The following is a 19,548-nucleotide window of genomic DNA, read 5'->3' as shown; positions in this document are numbered from 1 at the left end:
GCCAGCACAATTTGTTGAAGATGCTCTCTTTTTTCCATTGTATACTTTTAGCTCCTTTATCGAAAATCAGGTGTTCATAGGTTTGTGGGTTAAAGTCAACTATTCTTATAGAGAAATGGTGTTAGAGAAGTAGGGTCATGACTGTTAAAACTACCAGGCCATGTGCTTCCTAAGCCTTTGAGACCAGTTTAAGGAGGAATCTGAGCTAGCCTGGTCTACATGGTGAGTATAAATAACGATTTTTTTTATTGATATGGGTTCATAGCTAAGATTATCTCTAGTATCACTAGAGTTTCTGAAGTTGAACCTTTAAAAAAGTTGGAACTATTAAGATTTTGTGAACTCTTTGATATGAACTAAATGGACATAAGAGATGGCCATAAGCCATTTGGGTCAGGGGAAGAATGTTATAGTTAGAACTTAAAATTTCCCCCACAGCCTTGTGTATTAAATGCCTGGTCCCAGCTGATGGTGTATTTTGAGAAGTTGTGGTAGCTTTAGGGATAAGATCTTGGTGAAGGAACTAGATTGTTGTGAGTATTAATCTCCTTCCTCTTCCTGTCCCGCCAAGCTCACTCTCTCCAACCACTGTGAAGGCCAGGCCAAGCTCAGGAGGCCAAACACCCATGGAGTAAACCTTGTGAAACTGTGACACAAAGTATATCTTTCGTCTGAGTTGTTTCCATTACATATTTTGGCCACAGATACACAAAAGTAACTAACACAATTGGCCGCATATACACAGGGCCAGAGTGGTGACCATGTGGGCTCCAGGCTGGACGAGAAACAGTTACTTGGAAAAGACTGTAGGGTTGTCTAAAACTGAACTTGAAAGACAACTGGGCTGAAAACCCTTAAAGTTCGAGTAGGCTCTAATTCCTATGGGTTGGCAAGGCTCCATTCAACATTCAAATGTTTTCCTATTGGTAAATAATAAAGCTGTGATAAGAAACTTACGATTCTTCCTGGAAGTCACACCACATCTGATTTAGAAAATTCTGAGGTATACATCTTTAATCCAGCACTCAAGAGACAGTGGCAGGGAGATCTCCAAGTTTGAGGCTAGCCCCAAGTTTGAGGCTAGCCTAGTCTACATAGTAAGTTCCAGGTCAGCCAGGGCTGTGAAGTAAGGAGATAAGAAAGGAAAAGAAAAAGACAGGAAAAAATACTGATGTAGTCTGTGAAGATCAGGATTAGCTCCTGATATTTAGGAAGCTCCAGAATAGAATCCCATGTTGGTAAAAAGGGAGAAGCTAGGGCAATACACTTCATCCTTTGCATACCTGGCCCTGCAGTATACACCCCTTTAGTGTCCCTTCGCCATTGCCCCACTGTGTGCCAGAGATAACTTCTGTAACCAACAGTGTGTGTCAAAATAGGATCCGTGTGTTGTGTGCATACAGGTGGGGCTGGGAAGTCTTAGGAAGTGCAGCTCAGCAGTGCTGAACCATTCGGAGATCTCAGGGTGGCATGGTATGTGGTGGGATCTGTGTGATTTATAAACTGCTGTCTTCCTAGCCCTCTAGGAGGTTTTGAGGCAGACACAGGACACACTTAACTGCTTATGGAAGGGAAAAAAAGCTACTGTTCTTTTTCTCAGAAAGGGCTAGCACTGTTTTTGCTGTTGTAGTATTCCAGAGCTCTTCCGTAATCCCATGTGATCACATGTTGAGAAGGTATTACCTGCTCTTAAATGTTGGAAGCCTAGACCAGAAGTTTCCAAAGCAATTCTTATTTGAAGTTCAAAAATAAGTATATTTTTGAATTTTACATATTCACTTTATTGCCCACTAAAAACATTAAGTTTTGTTGAAGTACATAAAAATTTTAAAATATTAGGAATACACCATTGAAAACATTTCATTGATTTAAAGACTTTTAAGAGCATAGAGAAATTATAACAAAGAAACTGCTAACCTTATACTTAACTTTTTTGATTTGTATGGAAATTTGACAGTGATTAAAGGTAGAATGTTAAGTGATATGTAAAAATTCATGTAACACATATTTTAAGTCTGAAAATGAAAACAATGAGCTTCGTCATGATTTTTAAAGTGTTGTATTGACGTGGTGTGTGCAGATCCTGGAGCCTCAGGACAGGCATCCAAATAGCCTGTTGTTTGGTGTATTGAACCTTGCTGCCATTAGCTTGACAGATGATAGCAATGTTTCCCAGTCACCACAGCACCATTGTAGAAGCATTTCTTATTGGATAAAGTGCTCAGAATATTGCACCCCGGAGCTTTATTTAGGCAAATAGTTCAATTGATGTTTTCTGTTTAACCCCAGTATTGACCTATCACAACATCCATGTTAATAAGCAGTGTTATCATTTAAGAGACTAGTTTATATAGTTCTATCAATGCTATATTCATATAATCTTATTTATTCATGGCTCTAGCAGTTACTTCTCCGTGATAACTTGTAAGATAGAGGATCCCACATTGTGTATACCACATTCTCATAGTCCCATCAGTTCATGGGACTATTTCTTCCTATTCTCAGGACAGATGTGGTCTGTTTAGTGCTCCCATTTTGAGTTTGTAAGCCAGTTGCTATTCTGTGTAGTATAAGCCACCATGGTTTTCATTTTCCCTAATAAAGGGAGGATCTTTTCTCTACCAGTGCTTTTACAGAGATGAGCTTTTAATCTGCAGGTAATAGAATTCTTAGAGGGTTAATTTTGTATTCAGAAAGGTACTGTTAGACACAGTAAGTACTTGCAGTGTTGCATCATCGGTTACATGCTGTGTCTACTTGAAGGTCTAAAACTGGTAGTGATATCAGAGAATAAACAACTGACTTATATGTATGAGACAGGATCCATTTATGCTTTAGTCATTGTTTCTTATGATAAGTGATCAACATTTCATTTTCTCTAAGAGAACAAAGTTCTGCTTGCCTGTCATTTGTGTCTCAGGCTCATCATAGCAAACCAAAACTGAACAAATGTTAAATTCATCATAGACATTCCTTTACAGCATGAGCACCCAGCTTTCATTGTGTAGCTGCAGGTTCAGCACTGTGGAAGGAAGCCAGAACTGAACTCAATCACAGGAATCTCAAGAGAACATAAGCTTAGGCTCAGTGCAGAAGTCATCAACATGTGATCGAGGCATAGCATGACCTCTGCTGATTGTGGACCAAAGGATTGATTGGCTGTGATTTTTAATGGCTGCTTATTCCTGTAAACTAGCTATTTATTAGTGGCATCCTTTCCCCTATATGGTTACATCTTCTCATATCAGTAAGTCCTATATTTAATTATTATCTCAAGATACAGCTATCTTTGTCTTGCTCAACTATTTATGTGTAAGTATCAGCTAGAATTAATGACAAATCACAAGTAGAATATTTTAAAATAAAGGAACAATATGTCCTTAATAGCATTGCCTTTGGATTTACAGAGGAGCTAATGTATGTGGAGTGCTATATTTTTTAATTCATTTTATTGTGTGTGCCTACTGAAGCAAGACTAATTGTGGTGTTTTGTCAATATATTTGTGAGGAGCAAATCATTGTCAGTGACACGAAGCCTTCACTCCGTGACCTTCAAGACCAATAGAGAATAAATACTGCATAGCCTGACAGTGAATATTGATTAGCACTTTTTCTAGATGATCAAATTGCATTTTAAGTTAATAATTCTATTAAATTATAACAATGATTGTAATAATCACAATCAAAAATGATGAGATGTCAATGATTAAATTATGATTTATAAAGCACATGGTAAAATATGTTCTCTCAGGGTACAGCTGGCACCTGTGTGTGCCTAGTTGCTAATAGGATAAAGGAAATTTCTGCCAAGCATTTCAAGAAGATTAGCACAGAAATTTCTGGATAATAGAATTATAGAGAAAGGGATTGATAAAATCTTGCCCCGTGTTTTATTTCCTCCCGATTGGTGTGTCTCTGGGACATGCTTGCCTATACTGGTCCTTAGCTTGGGAACATGGGAATGTGAGATGAGGTGCCCGTGACAGCTGGTTAGTGATTGCTAAGTGGCCCAGAGAGGAAAGTTCCCTCAGACTCTCACTGCTGTATTTTTTACATTCTCATTTTAATTATTCTTGTCTTTGAATTATTATCAATAGTCACATTATGTATTAGAAATTTCAGAAAGCTCGGTAGTCATAAAAATATACAAAGCCTTTTACTTCCAGATTATCATTTTCCATCTCAAAGAAAAATATCCCAGAGGTTATTTCTTGTTATAATGCCAGGCAGCAATTAATTCCATTTAGTATAGATACACACAAAGAGTATTCGATAACCTACCTCTAAGTTTTTATTTCATTACCTACAAAATTGCCTTATAAAATAGACTCAAATGAAGCACTGGATACACAGTATCATTAGATAGTGCTGGTTGAGGAATGCATTTTTTGGTTGCCTTTGCATCCATGACAGCATCTAAAAGAAACAGGGCAAGAGGCTGCAGGTGTCCCTCACTAGTAAAGCATTTGCCTAGCACAGGCAAGGTCCTACATTCCATCGCAGCTAGGAGAGAAGTGTGTAAGAAGACATTCACCTCCCTCTCCTCCCCTGAACCTGAGAGGCTCACGAATTGAGCAACCATATAGTAAATACTTCTCTGGTTTCTTGAGCAGTCTTCTATTTTAATTCACATTATAGTTAGCCATATGGGTAAAAATATATTTTAAACTTCTGTACATCTCTAAAAAGTGACATCAACAGCTCAGTGCTTTCCTTTCTGGTCTCTGTGATAAGCAGCCAGAAGGATTTTGCCTTCTTACAGAGCTGTGAAGAGCATTCCAGGAAGCCACTGGCCAGGCCCAACATAACAGGAGCTTAGGACCTTGGCTCTTAACCCAGTTCCTACAGCTTTCCATGGTGAAACCTGCATCTCCAGCACACCTCAATTCCCCATTTTAACCATATCTCAGCATCACGAGGACAGACGTATTTGAGGACCATGATCCCTGGGGCTTTCACGTAGTTCCACAAGAAAGTGTATGGAAAAACCCACATTGGGATCTAACTGTGGGTGATGGGCAGTGACCCGGGTATGCTTTACAGAGGCGAATTAGCAATCAAACTGAGATGTCAAATGCTATGGAACAGAGAACCACTTAAACCATTTCTGTAAAGTAATTTTAGAAAGGGACAGAGCACTTTGGAAACATTCTGGACAGTCGGTTGGTTGTTTGCACAAGTGAGCACACAGCCCTCAGGAAACTATGAGCAAACAACACAGTGTGTTGATGGAATGGCGGCGGGCTGCTTCCCGGCTAGCTTTACCCAAAATAATTACATGGAAACTGTATTCTTTTAAACACTGTTTGGCCCATTAGTTTTAGCCTTTTACTGGCTAACTCTCACATCTTGCTTTAACCCATTTCTAATAATGTGTGTAGCACCACGAGGTGGCTTACCAGGGAAGACCTTAACCTGCGTCTGTGTCGAGTGGGAGAGTCATGGCGATTGCCTTACTCAGCTTCTTTCTCCCAGCATTCTGTTCTGTCTACTCCGCCTACCTAATTTTCTGTCCTGTTAAAGGGCCAAGGCAGTTTCTTTATTAACCAATAGACATATGACCCTCCTCTGTCAACAGTGAAGCCATGTTTTCCCAGAAGCTCCCTTTGTTTATACCTGACATATTCTTTTTTTTTTTTTTTAAATCTGAGGATCATTTTCTCCTAGACTCTTCTTAATTGGAACAGTTTCTCACTTCCCATGTTTTTATGACACTTTTGGAGGTGACTGGCTGGGTGACTATCAGATTGGGTTTGGTGGAATTTCCCTGCAGAGTAGATGGGTTAGGATCTTGGAAGGAAGAGCATGTTGCATTACCTCTCATCACTTCAAATCAGTTTCCACGCACGCAGCACTACCGAGCTGACTGGCATCACCTGTCCCAGGTGGTTTCCAGTATCCCCACTGAAGGCTACCCTTTCAGTTTTCCTTTTAACACTGTCCTGTTGGTCAGCCAGGTGTGGTGGCATTCAGGCGGCAGAAGCAGGGAATCTCTGTGAGTTTCAGGTCAGCTTGGTCTACATAGTGAGTTCCAGAACAGCCAAGGTTATGTAGAGAGACCCTGTCTCAAAAATCAATAACAAGAAAAGTTGTATTCTTGGTCAGGAAGCTCCCATGTACAGCCTGTCTAAAAAGGGGTATTAAACACCCTCCATGAGGGTGAAGTGCCTGCATAAGTTAGGCTTTGCACAGAGAGTTCTCCATGCTTTTTCTGTGACGTGTGAAGTCATCCGTTTATTCCTCACAATGAACTCATGAATACTTGTTTTATACTTGGAGTCTTAATCCCCTCTAGTGCTCCTTTCCGTATTTAAGCATTACTTTGTTTCCTGTGCATGCAGAGATGCTACAGGCACATCATATATGTATTTATAAATTGCTCCACCTTACCCATCATTTCTCTAAGGATCCAAGTTGACACCTGAAAAGGTCCACAGCCCCTGAAATGTACAAATGTACAACCATGCATAATAATGCTGTTATGATAATAATGGTATCTGTTTCTTCAGAGCATGCTGAAGGAAGCATCTTTTCTAAAGGATATGTATTTTTGTTTTATTTTTGTTGGTGTGGGGCAATATGTTCTGTAACTGAGGCTCATCCTCAGTCCCCAAAGTATATATCTTTGTTTGAAGCTGTAGGAAGAAGACAGACTCTACTGCCAGTGCCATTGAAACTTTCTTTTATTTCTATATGTAATGTCATCAGATACAAGTCCTTAAAAGAATACCTTGGATCTATTCCAAATAAATGGGGAGAATTTGCTCTTTCTTTTTGCAGTTCTTTAGTAATGGTCCCAGGGTTCAAAGCTCAGGCTGAAGCTGGAGAACGGCTGAGGGTGGGATAGCCGCCCCTGGGTGTTGGCTACTGGATTTACCCGTTAGAGATGACGGTGATCGCCACAATCTAAATTCACAGCAGTTCTCCTACGAGGCTGTTTCCTCCAGACACTTGTTTACCTTTGTATTAGCAAAAGAATTCTGTCCAATACCAAGCAGGTTACACTGGACAGTAATTAAAGTATCTGTCTTGTGGAAAATTTAACTCTGATTTGCTTGGCTGGATATAGATATGTGATCCTCAGGGTGATTAAACCTTTTGGATGGAATGCTGGGCTAGGTGTAAGTAGCTAAACTGATTTTTGTTATAAGTTGCTAACTCAAAGAAGCTGTGAAGCCAAGCATAAACTAAATAATAAACAGATGTGAGTCACCAAATATAGAAAGCCTGGTCCTGACTGCAGTGGGGCACTGTGAGATGATAGGGTATTCACGGAAAGATGCAATTTACGGGTCACAGTGTAATAGTAACCTTTCACTGTAAATTGAAAATTAACCTTGGCATATTAGATCATTTGCAGCTTACGGAGTCATTGTCTTGGCTAGGAAGAGGCACTGTGGTCAGGTGCCAGGCTCTCCTCTAGATGGGATTGTTCTCCTAACATCTCCATGTCATCTTTGTTACTGTAGTTTGGAGCAAGCTGTTGATGCTCTCTGCTACAGTATTAGATCATTGGGAGATGTTGTTCCTTCTCTTCTGATAACCTGGAGACTTGGAGTATGAGTTTAGATTCCAGCTTTTACTGTGGCGCGCCATTGAATATTTCGTGCACCACCTTAACCAGCAAGTAACAACCGATGCTAAGAGGGTGGGAGCATGCTGCTGTTGCTTTGTAGCAAACAGCACCAAGACTGGGCATAGAAAGCCATTTCTTTCTCATAGACACACCTGCAGCCATGCAGGTCCTCACGCAGTGTTCTGACCCATACCGTCCCTGCTCCCAGTAAAGATGACAAGGCTGCAAAGATGGAATGACCTGGTGGCCTTGTCAGAGGCAACCTGAGAAGATAAAGTCTGCTGACTCCTCAAAGTACTGAGAAAACACCGGGAATTCTGTTACTGTGTGTGTGATTTGTCTCTGTGCCTCGCCCTAGAAGTGTACTCTTAAAATACAGAGGAATCGAGTGCACCACCTCAGATGGGGACCGCCCGACCCAGAGTTCTTGGCTGTAGTCAAGGGCTTGGTTTACTCTAGCGTGGTCCTCTGTCACACCTTCTTTTAGTCTATCCTGCTGAGTACACTGGCCGCTGTGGTCACACTTTCACTCTGTCTGTCATAGACTAGTTATTTTCCCTAATGCACTGCTTATAACTTGTGAATGGTAGCCTAGAGCTACCTGTGTCTGTGTGTTTATCATGTTGAACAGCTCTCATACGTGTGCAGTTCACTCCTTTAGAAAGTGTCCTGAAAGAGCATGAAGAGCCCAGCAGAGACTGCAGAAGAGTGCAGTATGGCTGCAGGCCTGCCTGTCTATTTCTGTCTGCCCAGTACAGGGAGACAAAGCACCCCATCTCCCCTTGGTAGGGGGCACTGGGCACCGCATCCCACATTCTCTTGTACAAACTCGTCTGTCTTAAAGAACACCTGAGTAGTTCTGTCCTAGTGGCCCTGGCATTCATGCATGTGCCTGCTATGTGCCCTGGGAGATCTCAGCATTAAAGGTAAAGAAACAGTTCTCCATCCCAGACTTTGGAGAAAAAAAATTCTGGAAGTGTTCTTCAGTTGGTTTTGTGTGGAATTACCTAGAAATTCTGATTTTAAAAATGATTCCAAAGGGAAAAAAAAAAAACCAAATGGCCTCTGTGCCAAAGGACCAAGTATTAACCCCCCATGTCTGGTCACCGCATGTGCCTCCTGCTGAGGACCCTCCAACTGTGTTGGCTTCGTCTTTACCAGATGCTGAGCAGTAACCTCAGGCATTGTCATTGTACAAAGAAGCGGATTTTGAGGCCGTCCCCATTACATAAAATCTGGATCCCTGACTGAAAGTTTTACCACGTTCTTTCTAAGGAGATGGACATGGCCAGGACACTAAGAACGTATTCATAACACCTGGCACAAGAAGAGATTTAAGTATTCTTGAGATTTCTTGAATTCCCAAAGCCCAAGATAAAATCTAGATGTACAAGCTGTGGTAAAACTGAAAACACAGATAATCTCACTCTTCCCCAAAAGAGAATCACGCTCGGCAAGAACTGCATTCCTGGATGCTGGCCAAACTGCACTCGAGCCCCTGAGGGAAGCTGTGCCTTCACTGGGCTGTGCTGGCGTCCGTTAAGGACTGAGAGGGTTAAGTGCTATTTTATAACAAATAACTATAAGAATAACTCCTATGTTTGAGCACCTCCATAAGCCAGGAATTCACTTATATCCTTTCAGCCTGAGGACAGTTCACAATCTAGAGGGAGTAAGCCTTGAAAAAATTAAAGAATTGGACACAGAGCTGGGTGTCCAGCCATACTTGGTTCAGATCCTGGGCTGGGCATCTACTTTGTTATTGTCTCTGTCCTAACTATCACTAATTGTCCACTTGACACAAACTAAGATCACCCGAAATTGAGTCTCAATTAACCTTTTTATCATACTAATCTGCAGCCTATCTGTAAGGGATGGTTGCCGGAAGGCCCAGCCCACCGTGAGTGGGCCATCCTTAAACAGGCGGTCCTGGGCTGTATTAGAAAGCTGTCGTACTTTAGTCTGGGAGCAAGCTAGAGAGCTGAGCCAGCGAGCATGTTTCTCCATGATTCCTGCCCTGCTGTCCCTTGGTCACGGGGCCTGAAAGTCAAAGCCAAGTAAACTTCTTCCTCCTGAGGCTCCTGTGAGCCAGAGTGTTTTATCCCAGCACCGAAGGAAAGCAGTCTTCTTTAGTGCTGCTGTCAAGTGGGCACCCTGGTGGCTAGTATCATGACTTCATTGGTCAGGTATCAACTTATCTTTTCTACTGGGAGAAAGGGAAAAAGAGAATGTAAAACTGTGGTCTCCTTAGCAACCTGTAGGACCATAGGTGGTAAATTGGGACAAAGCATGAGACTCAAGTCCCGGATAATGGTTGGGTACTCTTTCTAGGTCTAAAGCTATGTGCTTTGGGAATTCAGTCAATACACATTGTAGAATAGTCTTTGTGGTGTATAATGGTCTTCTGAACAAAAATTGTCGTGTTCACTTGTTAAAGCGCTGTCCAGAAGTATGTGGGAGAGCATGAAAGTTAGCACGCTTTGTTGCCCTGCATCGGTTGTGTCTCAGTGGGCTCTCTGCACACCAGGGTGCTGTGTTTCATCACGTAGTTTTCCCTAACCGGTTCCTCCTCACATACTCTGATCTCCTCAGGTGGCACTGGTGCGATGGACGGAGAGTGTCGGACTCACTCTGGTCAGCAGGGACCTTGCTTCCATGCAGCTGAAGACCCCCAATGGCCAGGTCTTGAACTACTGCATCCTACAGATGTTCCCCTTCACCTCCGAGAGCAAGCGGATGGGCATCATTGTCAGAGTATGTCGTGGCTCCCAGCTGTGCGCACACACCAGTTCTTCCCGCCATGGTTTTACAGACCTCCTAAATCAACACAAAACTTCCCCCCAGAACATTTTAAGGTCAAATATTTACTCAAATACTATGTGCTTTATTGTTTGTTTAAAAAAGAAAAGAAAGGAAAAGATAAAACCTCAGTATATGAACTGAGAAGCTGGTATGGCTCCCATTGATAAAGTCATTCTCCACTGAAGCAGAACAAGATGAGGGCAGAAGTAATATTTTAATTAAAATTGTTTTGTTTTGTCCTCAACATAAATCATATAATATGCCAAAGAACTTAACTGAATGATTTATGATCACAAAGTCATTAATTCATACCTTTATTTTAGTTACCTTAATTAGTACCAGATTGTATTTTGAAATTTCATTTGCTAAATAGTGAAATTCTGTCACACATGAAGCATTAATACTTAGACTGCAGTCCAGATCTGTCTCTAAAGTACAGCATCTCGGGTGTTTGCTGACTTTGACTTTCACTTCACTGGCATGTCAGAACAGTTTCTACCAAGAGAGCCCAGGGCACATTGTCCACGGCCTGCCTCCTCCAGAGCCTCTACTTTAGGCCAGGGGTTCTTTACAGGGATCACTGCGGCCCGGCTCTCTTCTGAGTCTTTTCTTACCCTGTTACAGGATGAATCCACAGCAGAAATCACATTCTATATGAAAGGGGCTGACGTCGCAATGTCTACCATTGTCCAGTACAATGATTGGCTAGAAGAGGAGGTAAGCAAGCTATTCTCAGCATTGTACAAAACGTCTTCAGAATATTTAGTAAGCCAACGACAGAAGAGCAATGCCTTTTCCACACTTGTACCGTTGGAGTGAATTGTGTCATCACCATTTTAAGCCACCACATGAATAGGTGGCCAGGGATGATATTTTTTTCCACTAAATTTTCTGAATATTTATAGTTCTCCTAGGTCCATATAAACAAAGGCTAAAACCCTGGTTAGTTATAAAATTTTTCTTCCTATAGAAATAATTGCCATTTTTGTTTGGTGTATGAAGTATTCAGATATGTAAAAGTAGGTCTAAAATAGCATTAGATACATAGCCAATTAGACGTGCACATATATATATTTTATAACTATTGTAAGGAGATTTTAATTTGTATTTTAATCTCATGCTAATTTTTTCTCTTATAAGAAAGAACAGAAAATAAGGTACAAACATAAGCAATTCTATATTATTATTCCTAAATATATTTATAGTTAGCCTCATGAGGTTCTAATATTTATTGTTAAAGTTGTATATTAATCAGTAATTGGATGTCAAAGTAAAGCTAAGGTTGCTAGGATTATAGCCAGGTCTCTCTCCTGTGTATACATTGCTGCAGGTGCCTGTGTCTCTTTTCCACTGTCAGACTGCAGAGATGGTCTGTCAGCACAACAGCCACACCCGATATTCACGATGGTCCTGGCAATATGAATCAATATCTCCTTCAGGGCTCTTTGATTTAATCAGAGACATGAATAAATTAAACTCCCTGAAGACCTAGTAAAATGCCATAAAAATTACTTTTGGTCATAATGACATGCAATTAATTGTAAAATACTTGTTTAATTTATTTAGCTTTATGAGGTCAAATCAATAAATGTCTTGCAACAGACAGATAATGTCAGATTGTTGTTCAGAAAGATAACTTCATTAAAAATCCTATGCACATTTGTTTGTTCAAATTGTATTTTCTTGCCATAGATAAATCTTTTGCCTCTTCACCACCAGTATGTTTGTTGTAGTTCTGATGTAGCCTGAAAGCCTTTCACTGTACCAAGAGCAAAGCAAAAGGTGGTTTAGCAAAGTTCCTGGGCATGTTTATTAATATGCATGTTGATTCGGGTCCCGTAGAGCCTGATTCCGACCTGCAGTCTGTCAAAGCCTCCTTTGTTGGGAGTCACACTTCGTTTACAAGCATAGGTGACATTGGTGCCACTGGAGCAGTTTAGATTTTGAAATGAATCACTGGCTACCTTCAAACAAGTGTGCCTAGAACACAGGCAGCTTGTACCCCAAATCTTCTTTCTTTACCTTAGCCCCAGCTAGAATTTTTCTACTTTTAATAGGGGAAAACAGTATTCTATCATAATTATTATGCACTATAAATAGGATTAGCATCTTATCACACACCTATTGAATTATTTCCATTTCCCATTTATTATATAAATAGGGTGATGACTCATCATGGCCTCCTCTTTCCTTGTCCAGTTAAGAGCTGAGCCCCAAGCCTGGTGCGTAGGGTGGTAACCCTGTGTGATCGGCCCTGTGCATGTCTGTGGTGCTGTTTCTGCCAGACACTGGCATGCCACTTTATTCCAGGGACTAATGTCGTTCCAGAATAGCTCTGTTGTAGCAATTTCTATGATGAAACTGAAGCAGGCAGCTCAATGCTTTGCCCAGAAACACAGCTGCTGTGATTTTGGGGCCCAGCCATCTTAGATCCCTGTCATCTCCCTTCCTCTCCCCTCAGTGGGGCAGTTATGGTGGCGTTCTCCTGCGGGTGGGACACAGTGATAGAGAACTTGAAGACATCTTCCGCATGTTTCCTCTAACTTTCCTGGGCTTTGCCTGTCCTTTTTCGCTCAGCTTTGCTGTGGTCTGTGGCTCTTGAGGTTGCTATGCTTCCATAGTGGACCTGCAGGGAAGTGAGAACAAGACGCAGCACTGCTGGAGAGTAGTCTTGATGGGCCCCTGAGGCCTGATTGCCGTCAGCTCAGGTACTCCGGGAGCCACAAATAAGAGCTCCTTTTCTTGCAGTGTGGAAACATGGCACGTGAGGGGCTGCGGACCCTTGTGGTGGCGAAGAGGACTCTGACAGAAGAGCAGTACCAGGACTTTGAAGTGAGTTACGCAGTTGTTGCCACTCGATCCTCTTCCTTCTTCTGAGAACACTGTCGTGTCACTGCGAGATTGGGGGCCCTGCAGTGTCCACAAAGGCCGGGAGTTCCATTTCCTCAGCAGAAGCTGAGGGTGCCTCGGAAGTGCTTCAGCTTGAAGCTGTCTGGATTCTGGAATATTTGCATAGATGGCAGGCTAAGTTATCCAAAGCCCCTAAATCCAAAATGCTCTCCAGAATCTGAAACTATTTTTTAACGTGATGTCATTGCTCAGGTTGTATCTGACTCTTGATTATTTCAGGTTTCCACATTAGGGAAAGTTAGACTAGAGTTAATAAAGTATCATGTAGTAGATACTTGAGTGCTTAAACATAGCATCTATACAGCATATTACTTCTGACCCCAAGAGCGCATTCACTCCACACAGAGAGAGCATTTACACACACGTTTGCCTGTCCCCTGTGCCCTCAAGAGCTGATACAGTACAACTGTGTGAGTCATACACATGAAGTGTGAACATGGTTGTGCACCTGTTCCTTCTGTCCTCAGAGCCGATACAGTCAGGCCAAACTGAGCATCCATGACCGGACCCTGAAAGTCGCTGCAGTGGTGGAAAGCCTGGAGAGGGAGATGGAGCTATTGTGCCTCACTGGGGTGGAGGACCAGCTGCAAGCTGATGTGCGGCCCACTCTTGAGATGCTGCGGAATGCGGGGATCAAGGTACAGCCTGCATCCTCTGACTGCCAAAACTGCTTTTTTACTGAGTCAAACTCACTTTTTCCTTGAAATGCTGCCGTGGGGTGCTCTATGGGATGACAGCTTAGCCCTCATTATCTTAGTTGTCTAGCTCCGGAAGTCTTCACAGTGCCCTCCTCCAGACTTCTCTCTGACTCTTTCTTTTTTCTTACACCCAAGACAGCGTAGCCTTCCTGAAACAGGGCTCCGAACCTATCCCTCCCCATGGCACATGAGAATAGTCTGAGGAGGGCTGCCAGCTTTCCGCTTGCCTTGCTGACTGTTTTCTCACCTGTATGTCATCAAAATCTGCACCATCAGAGCGGAACAGAAACCTTCATGGAGTAGTAGCTGCTTAATCCAATAAGCACCTGTGGTCCTGGGTCTGTTCAGGCGTCCATAGCACATTGTACGCAGCACTAGTTAGGGAGAAGTTTAGTGCAGAAGCCCAGCTTCAGGTAGGCTTTAGTTGCACTTGCTGTTCTAGAGCTGGGGTAGACAGAAACCAGTTGTTAGGGAGGGTCATTCACGGTCTATTCTCTGTCCAGCTAGCTATGCTTCTGAAGCGACATGTATCCATTGCCACAGAGGTAGGAGGAGGGGCTGCAGCTACAAGCTGCTCTTGCACTTGGGCCCAGCCACAGGTAGCCTTCCTGCAGGGGCATGCAAAAATGCTGATTCAGGCACAGAAGTGCTTTTCTCCCTGCAATGCTTGACATCACACATGAGCTCTTCCCTGGCGCCTTGTGGCCATCACATAACTCTCTGGAGACTGCCTTCTCTCCCAGGACCTCCCCTTGCCCACACAGTGCCCAGCTTCCCAGCTGCTCCATTGCACAAATTGGCAGTTGAAACACAGTGTTTGCAGGAATCCAGCTGACATTTCTGTCATCAGTTGACAGGGTCAGTCCCTTTCCCAGTGGACTTGGTTTCCAGGGTGACGTTTTCCCTGGGGACATTCTCCCGGCCAGCTGTTCCTTAGTCCTCTTCTTCCTCGTCCATCTCTTTATGTCTAAATCTAGCATTTACTGTATAAGGTTTGGTTTGGGGATGCTGCTTTCTTAAGGTTAGGGTTAGAAATGGCTGAGTGTTTTAAGTAACCTATGATCTATTTTCTGACTGTGCATGCTAGATTATCAGTATTAAGGTAGTGAAGTTCCTTGGTATAGAACTTCAGGTATTTGTAGTAATTTGGTGCTGTAGTGCATATGACTGTAGACCTTGCCCTCTTAGCTCTTCTCCATGTACCCCCCGACTAGACTGCTCTGAAGACAGGAATGTAGTGTCTATCAGTCATCTCTCAGTCTCTTTCCTGAGTGACAGGTCGCTCAGCAGTGGCAGTGCACACTGTGGTTACTGGGTTTGTTACAGCAGTGTTTCCTAATCATAGGCACATTGAAGCTAATGAGAGTATCTGAATAAACAGAGCAGCCACCGCTGATTGGACCAGTGGAAGGGACATGTGCCATGCGGGTTTTCCTGTTTCCAGCTCCACAAATGTATCTTTCATCATGATGAAAACAATTGAGAGACACTGATGATGATAAGTTAGTAACACGTGGACTTTTGCTGTTTTGCATAAGCGCCCTGATCACTTCACAGTCAGGCTTTTAAATCTTTTCCACTCGTGAGGCCATTTTGCCTAAGAGACTTTTTTTAGATGACCCTAAATATATACAAAATCGTCTCACAAACCAACAGTTACTAATTATAAATCATAAATTTATTTTAAAACAGTTCATTATATGATTTTACCATCCAATTAAAGAGAAAAACCAATCTACATACTAATGAAATTAATGCTCCTTTTATTACTGTCAAAAATTAAGTCGTGACTGCATATTTGATACAGCAGTATGTGTAGAGTATCTTCAACTGTTCTCAGAGTTGACCAATATTTTATTTTATACTCATGAATGCCATTTTGCATAAACATATAGTGAAGGGGGTAGCAGAGGTTTGTTTAGAACCACTTCAGAAATTAGGAATTCTGTCCCAATTCCAATCTAGAATTAGTTGAACTTTTTTTTTATGAAACTCACATCAGTAACTCAAGCTGCAATTTTTAAAATTAAAAATTCTCACACAATACAACCCAGACATTTCCATTTCGAGGAGTGACAGCCTTAAAACATTAACAGCCTTTGTTTTCACAATTAAGCCTTTCTGTTTGGAGAACAGAGAGAAAAGTTTGTACAGTAATCTGCTGCAGCTCATAGCATTTGGTAGTCTGCCGTCTGAGCCGCAGCATCTCAGCCTGCTCGTGGGTGCTGCACAGCCTGGGGTGAACGTGTGTTGTGTGAGTCTTTATACATTTGCTTTTAAATTATGTTTCAGTCATTGCATGTTCAGAAACCTTTTTACTGCCATTTTTTACAGCCATCCTCACAAGCAGTCAGTTATGTGACCGCATATGAAATCCTGGCCTGCAGTTTAAGCAGCAGGAGTCCAAGTATATCCTTTGACATTGTGTTGCCCGTGTGTATGCAGCTTTTTATGTTGAGGTAGCACTTTGATATAAGTACATTTTTAGTTGTCTGTGAGCCCATTGTCCTGTTTGAACATCACCTCCCAGCTGAAGGTCTGTGTCATCTGCTGGCTCTGTGCACTCCTCTCCCGTCTTCAGGCTCCTACCTCAGCCTCAGCTATCCATCCGTGCACCACTCTGACTTCTTCTCCTGGAAAAAATCAGGACTTTTTTATTGTGGCGCAAACACACAACCATAGTTGCCTGTTAGACACTTGGTAGCAGCTTTCTCGGACCACCAGCCCTGGAAATCATGGCACAGAGACTAGTTATTATTATGAATGCTCGGCCTTATCTTATGCTTGTCGCAGTAGCCCTTATAACTTAATTTAACCTGTTTCTCTTCATCTACATTTTGCCTTGGGGAACTTTATCTTCTTTCATTCTGTATGTACTGCTTTTGCTGCTGCTTCTGTGTCTGTTTGGCTGGCAGCTGCGTGGCTGGCTGGCCCTGGGAATCTCTCTCTTTCTCCCTCTTTCTCTTCTCTCTTGAGCCTAGATTCCTCCTCCTAATTATTCTCTAAATACCAGTCCTGCCTATCCCTCCTCTGCATAGCTATTGACTGTTCAGCTTTTTATTAGATCAATCAGGTGCCTTAGGCAGGCAAAGCAACACATCTTTACATAGTTAAAGCAACATTCCACAATAGTAAGTACACAGTTTGAGTTCATGAAATAAACTCACAATGTTCTGCAGCCATTGCTGTTCCCGCCTCTAACTCTCTGTCTCCCCAGCCTGGAAGTCCCCACTTAAGCTCTTACTCCTTGCCCTATGATTATGGCTTCTCTGGACTCCTCATGATGTGGGATTATACAACATTTACCCTTTGAATCTGACTGACTCTGTGTCAGAACTTTCCATTTGAAGGGTTAGCGAGGTGACCGCATTTCATTTCTCCATTCAACTCAGTACGCTCTTGGCTTGCTTCTCCTCAGCCCTGCGTTGAGAATCCTGAGTGTGGGGCGCAGAGACCTGTGCACAGAGACACACTTTACAGAAGTAGAGTCATACCACTGACCTTCACAAGCTTTGGTTATTTTCCAGATCTGGATGCTGACAGGTGATAAACTGGAGACAGCTACTTGCATTGCCAAAAGCTCACACTTGGTGTCCAGAACTCAAGACATCCATGTCTTCAGGCCAGTAAGTACATTTCTAAGTCACTTTGAACTGTTAAATGGGTTTTGTTCATTTGTTTGTTTTTGTTTTGAGAGGATTTTGGTTTGGTTTGGTTTGGTTTGGGATTCCCCCACTTCCCCGAGACAAGGTGTGTAGCTGTGGTTGTCCTGGAACTTTTTCTGTAGACCAGGCTGGCCTTGAACTCAGAGATCTGCCTGCCTCTGCTTCCCAAGTGCTAGGATTAAAAATGTGTGTTGTCATGCCCACCTAAATTGTTAAGTGTTTATCTTACAGTTAAAATGTGTATACAGTGATTGCTAAATATCTTTTAAAAATCAGCATTGGAGATGTTTTCTTATTCTGTTGTTGAATGATTTTGTCATGCATTTTGATGGTAAACAAGCTGCAAGTTGAAAAGCATTTTTTTCCTATACATTTCATATTGTTGTTGCTTCCTATTTTAAGTAGGCATACTACAGTCATTTTCTACTCAAAACTTAAAAGAAGCTGTATGTTGCTTTTAAACATCCATGTTCCTTGCTAGCTGTACCATTTGTGCAAAGGTTGCTCCTAGGAGACAAGTGCAGATACAAAGTGGAAGCGCTGGTCTGCTGCCACCCCAGACTGAAAGGTCTTCTGTAACTGGTGCAAGGAGAGTGAGAGAGGGGGCTCAGTTTGTGTGTTTACTGTACTCACTGGTTATGATGAGTTTAATTCAAACAAGAAATACAAGTGCCTTGGGTCATAATTGATGGTGAGCAAGCAGACACCATGTGGCAGTGGCTGTCTGAATAAAGTGCTCGCACCTACAGAAATAATTATTTCAGTATCATTTACATGTAAATGTATTTTATTTTGAAACATCAGAATCTCAAATTATGCCCTGCAGACTACTATTTGCAATTAAATTATTAATGCTTCTGATAAAACTTTCGATCAATTTTTGTTGCCTTTTAGAGTTATGGCAGCACAAATTAAAAATTTCACAGTAAACCTACATACTTAGAGACGAGGTGGAGATTAATTTGGAGCATGTGAAACTTCTAATGTATTTCACTCCTCTGTCGTTTTTTTAATGCCTCTAAAATCTTCACAGAAAGCATGCGCAAAGCCAGTGCCTTAATTCCTGGCATATTTTCATTCTCAAATTAATATTTCAAGATTATGTATTAATTTTACCCTTTTAGACTCCTTACTTCTGTATATAATAAGTAAAAATGGGATGAGTTAAAACTCATGGCAAAAATGGTAGAAGTAACTTCATGAAGTTATTTCGCATTATTCCACATTTATAAAGAAGCATGTTTAAATAAAACCCCAGTCTATACAATTACATTTCTTACCTGGTGTGTGAGAAAGGGAAAGTCAACCTCCTTGGGCCCTTGTATTCTGACTTATAATTTTGTAGGGCTCTGTTTGTGATGTGTAAGCCAGCGATCTTCAACACTGCTCACAATACCCACACCTACACTGCCACCAGTTTAATAAATCATCTTCTAGACAGTGCTAGAAAATCCTTGGCATTACATTCTTTTTTTTTTAATTTATTTATTTATTAAGGATTTCTGCCTCCTCCCCGCCACCGCCTCCCATTTCCCTCCCCCTCCCCCGATCAAGTCCCCCTCCCTCATCAGCTCAAAGAGCAATCAGGGTTCCCTGACCTGTGGGAAGTATAACAACAATAGCCCTCGCTTGCCTTCATGACCACAAACCAGAAAACAGCCCTGTGATGAGGCGCAGGCACATTATCTGTAAGGACCTTGTTACAGCACTTCTGTTCTTAGGGGAAGCACCTTTCGGTTCTAAGTACAATATCTAAAGGGTCCTATTGTGAAACCTGAAAATGTCTTACTGCTCTATTGCCTGCATTTTTAATTCATGCTGCCTTTTTTTTTCCTCCAATGAAGGTGACCAATCGGGGAGAGGCCCATTTGGAGCTGAATGCATTCAGAAGGAAGCA

The 19,548-nt window shown here is 42.0% G+C and overlaps 1 protein-coding gene across 2 annotated transcripts in view; it reads left to right on the top strand.

The window, feature by feature from the left end:
* Atp9b (ATPase phospholipid transporting 9B (putative)) overlaps positions 1-19,548 on the top strand; it is a 204,261-nt gene that overhangs the window by 164,102 nt on the left and 20,611 nt on the right. For both annotated transcript variants that reach the window (XM_005356314.3, XM_005356312.3), the window contains exons 16-21: positions 10,169-10,330; positions 11,003-11,095; positions 13,127-13,210; positions 13,756-13,926; positions 17,514-17,612; positions 19,496-19,548. In XM_005356314.3, the coding sequence (XP_005356371.1) occupies positions 10,169-10,330; positions 11,003-11,095; positions 13,127-13,210; positions 13,756-13,926; positions 17,514-17,612; positions 19,496-19,548 (662 nt within the window). The remainder of the gene's footprint in view (positions 1-10,168; positions 10,331-11,002; positions 11,096-13,126; positions 13,211-13,755; positions 13,927-17,513; positions 17,613-19,495) is intronic.

The sequence above is a fragment of the Microtus ochrogaster genome, chromosome 18, assembly GCF_000317375.1.
Source record: "Microtus ochrogaster isolate Prairie Vole_2 chromosome 18, MicOch1.0, whole genome shotgun sequence".
In the NCBI taxonomy this organism is placed as follows: domain Eukaryota; kingdom Metazoa; phylum Chordata; class Mammalia; order Rodentia; family Cricetidae; genus Microtus; species Microtus ochrogaster.
This window is presented reverse-complemented; position numbering and strand designations above follow the sequence as displayed.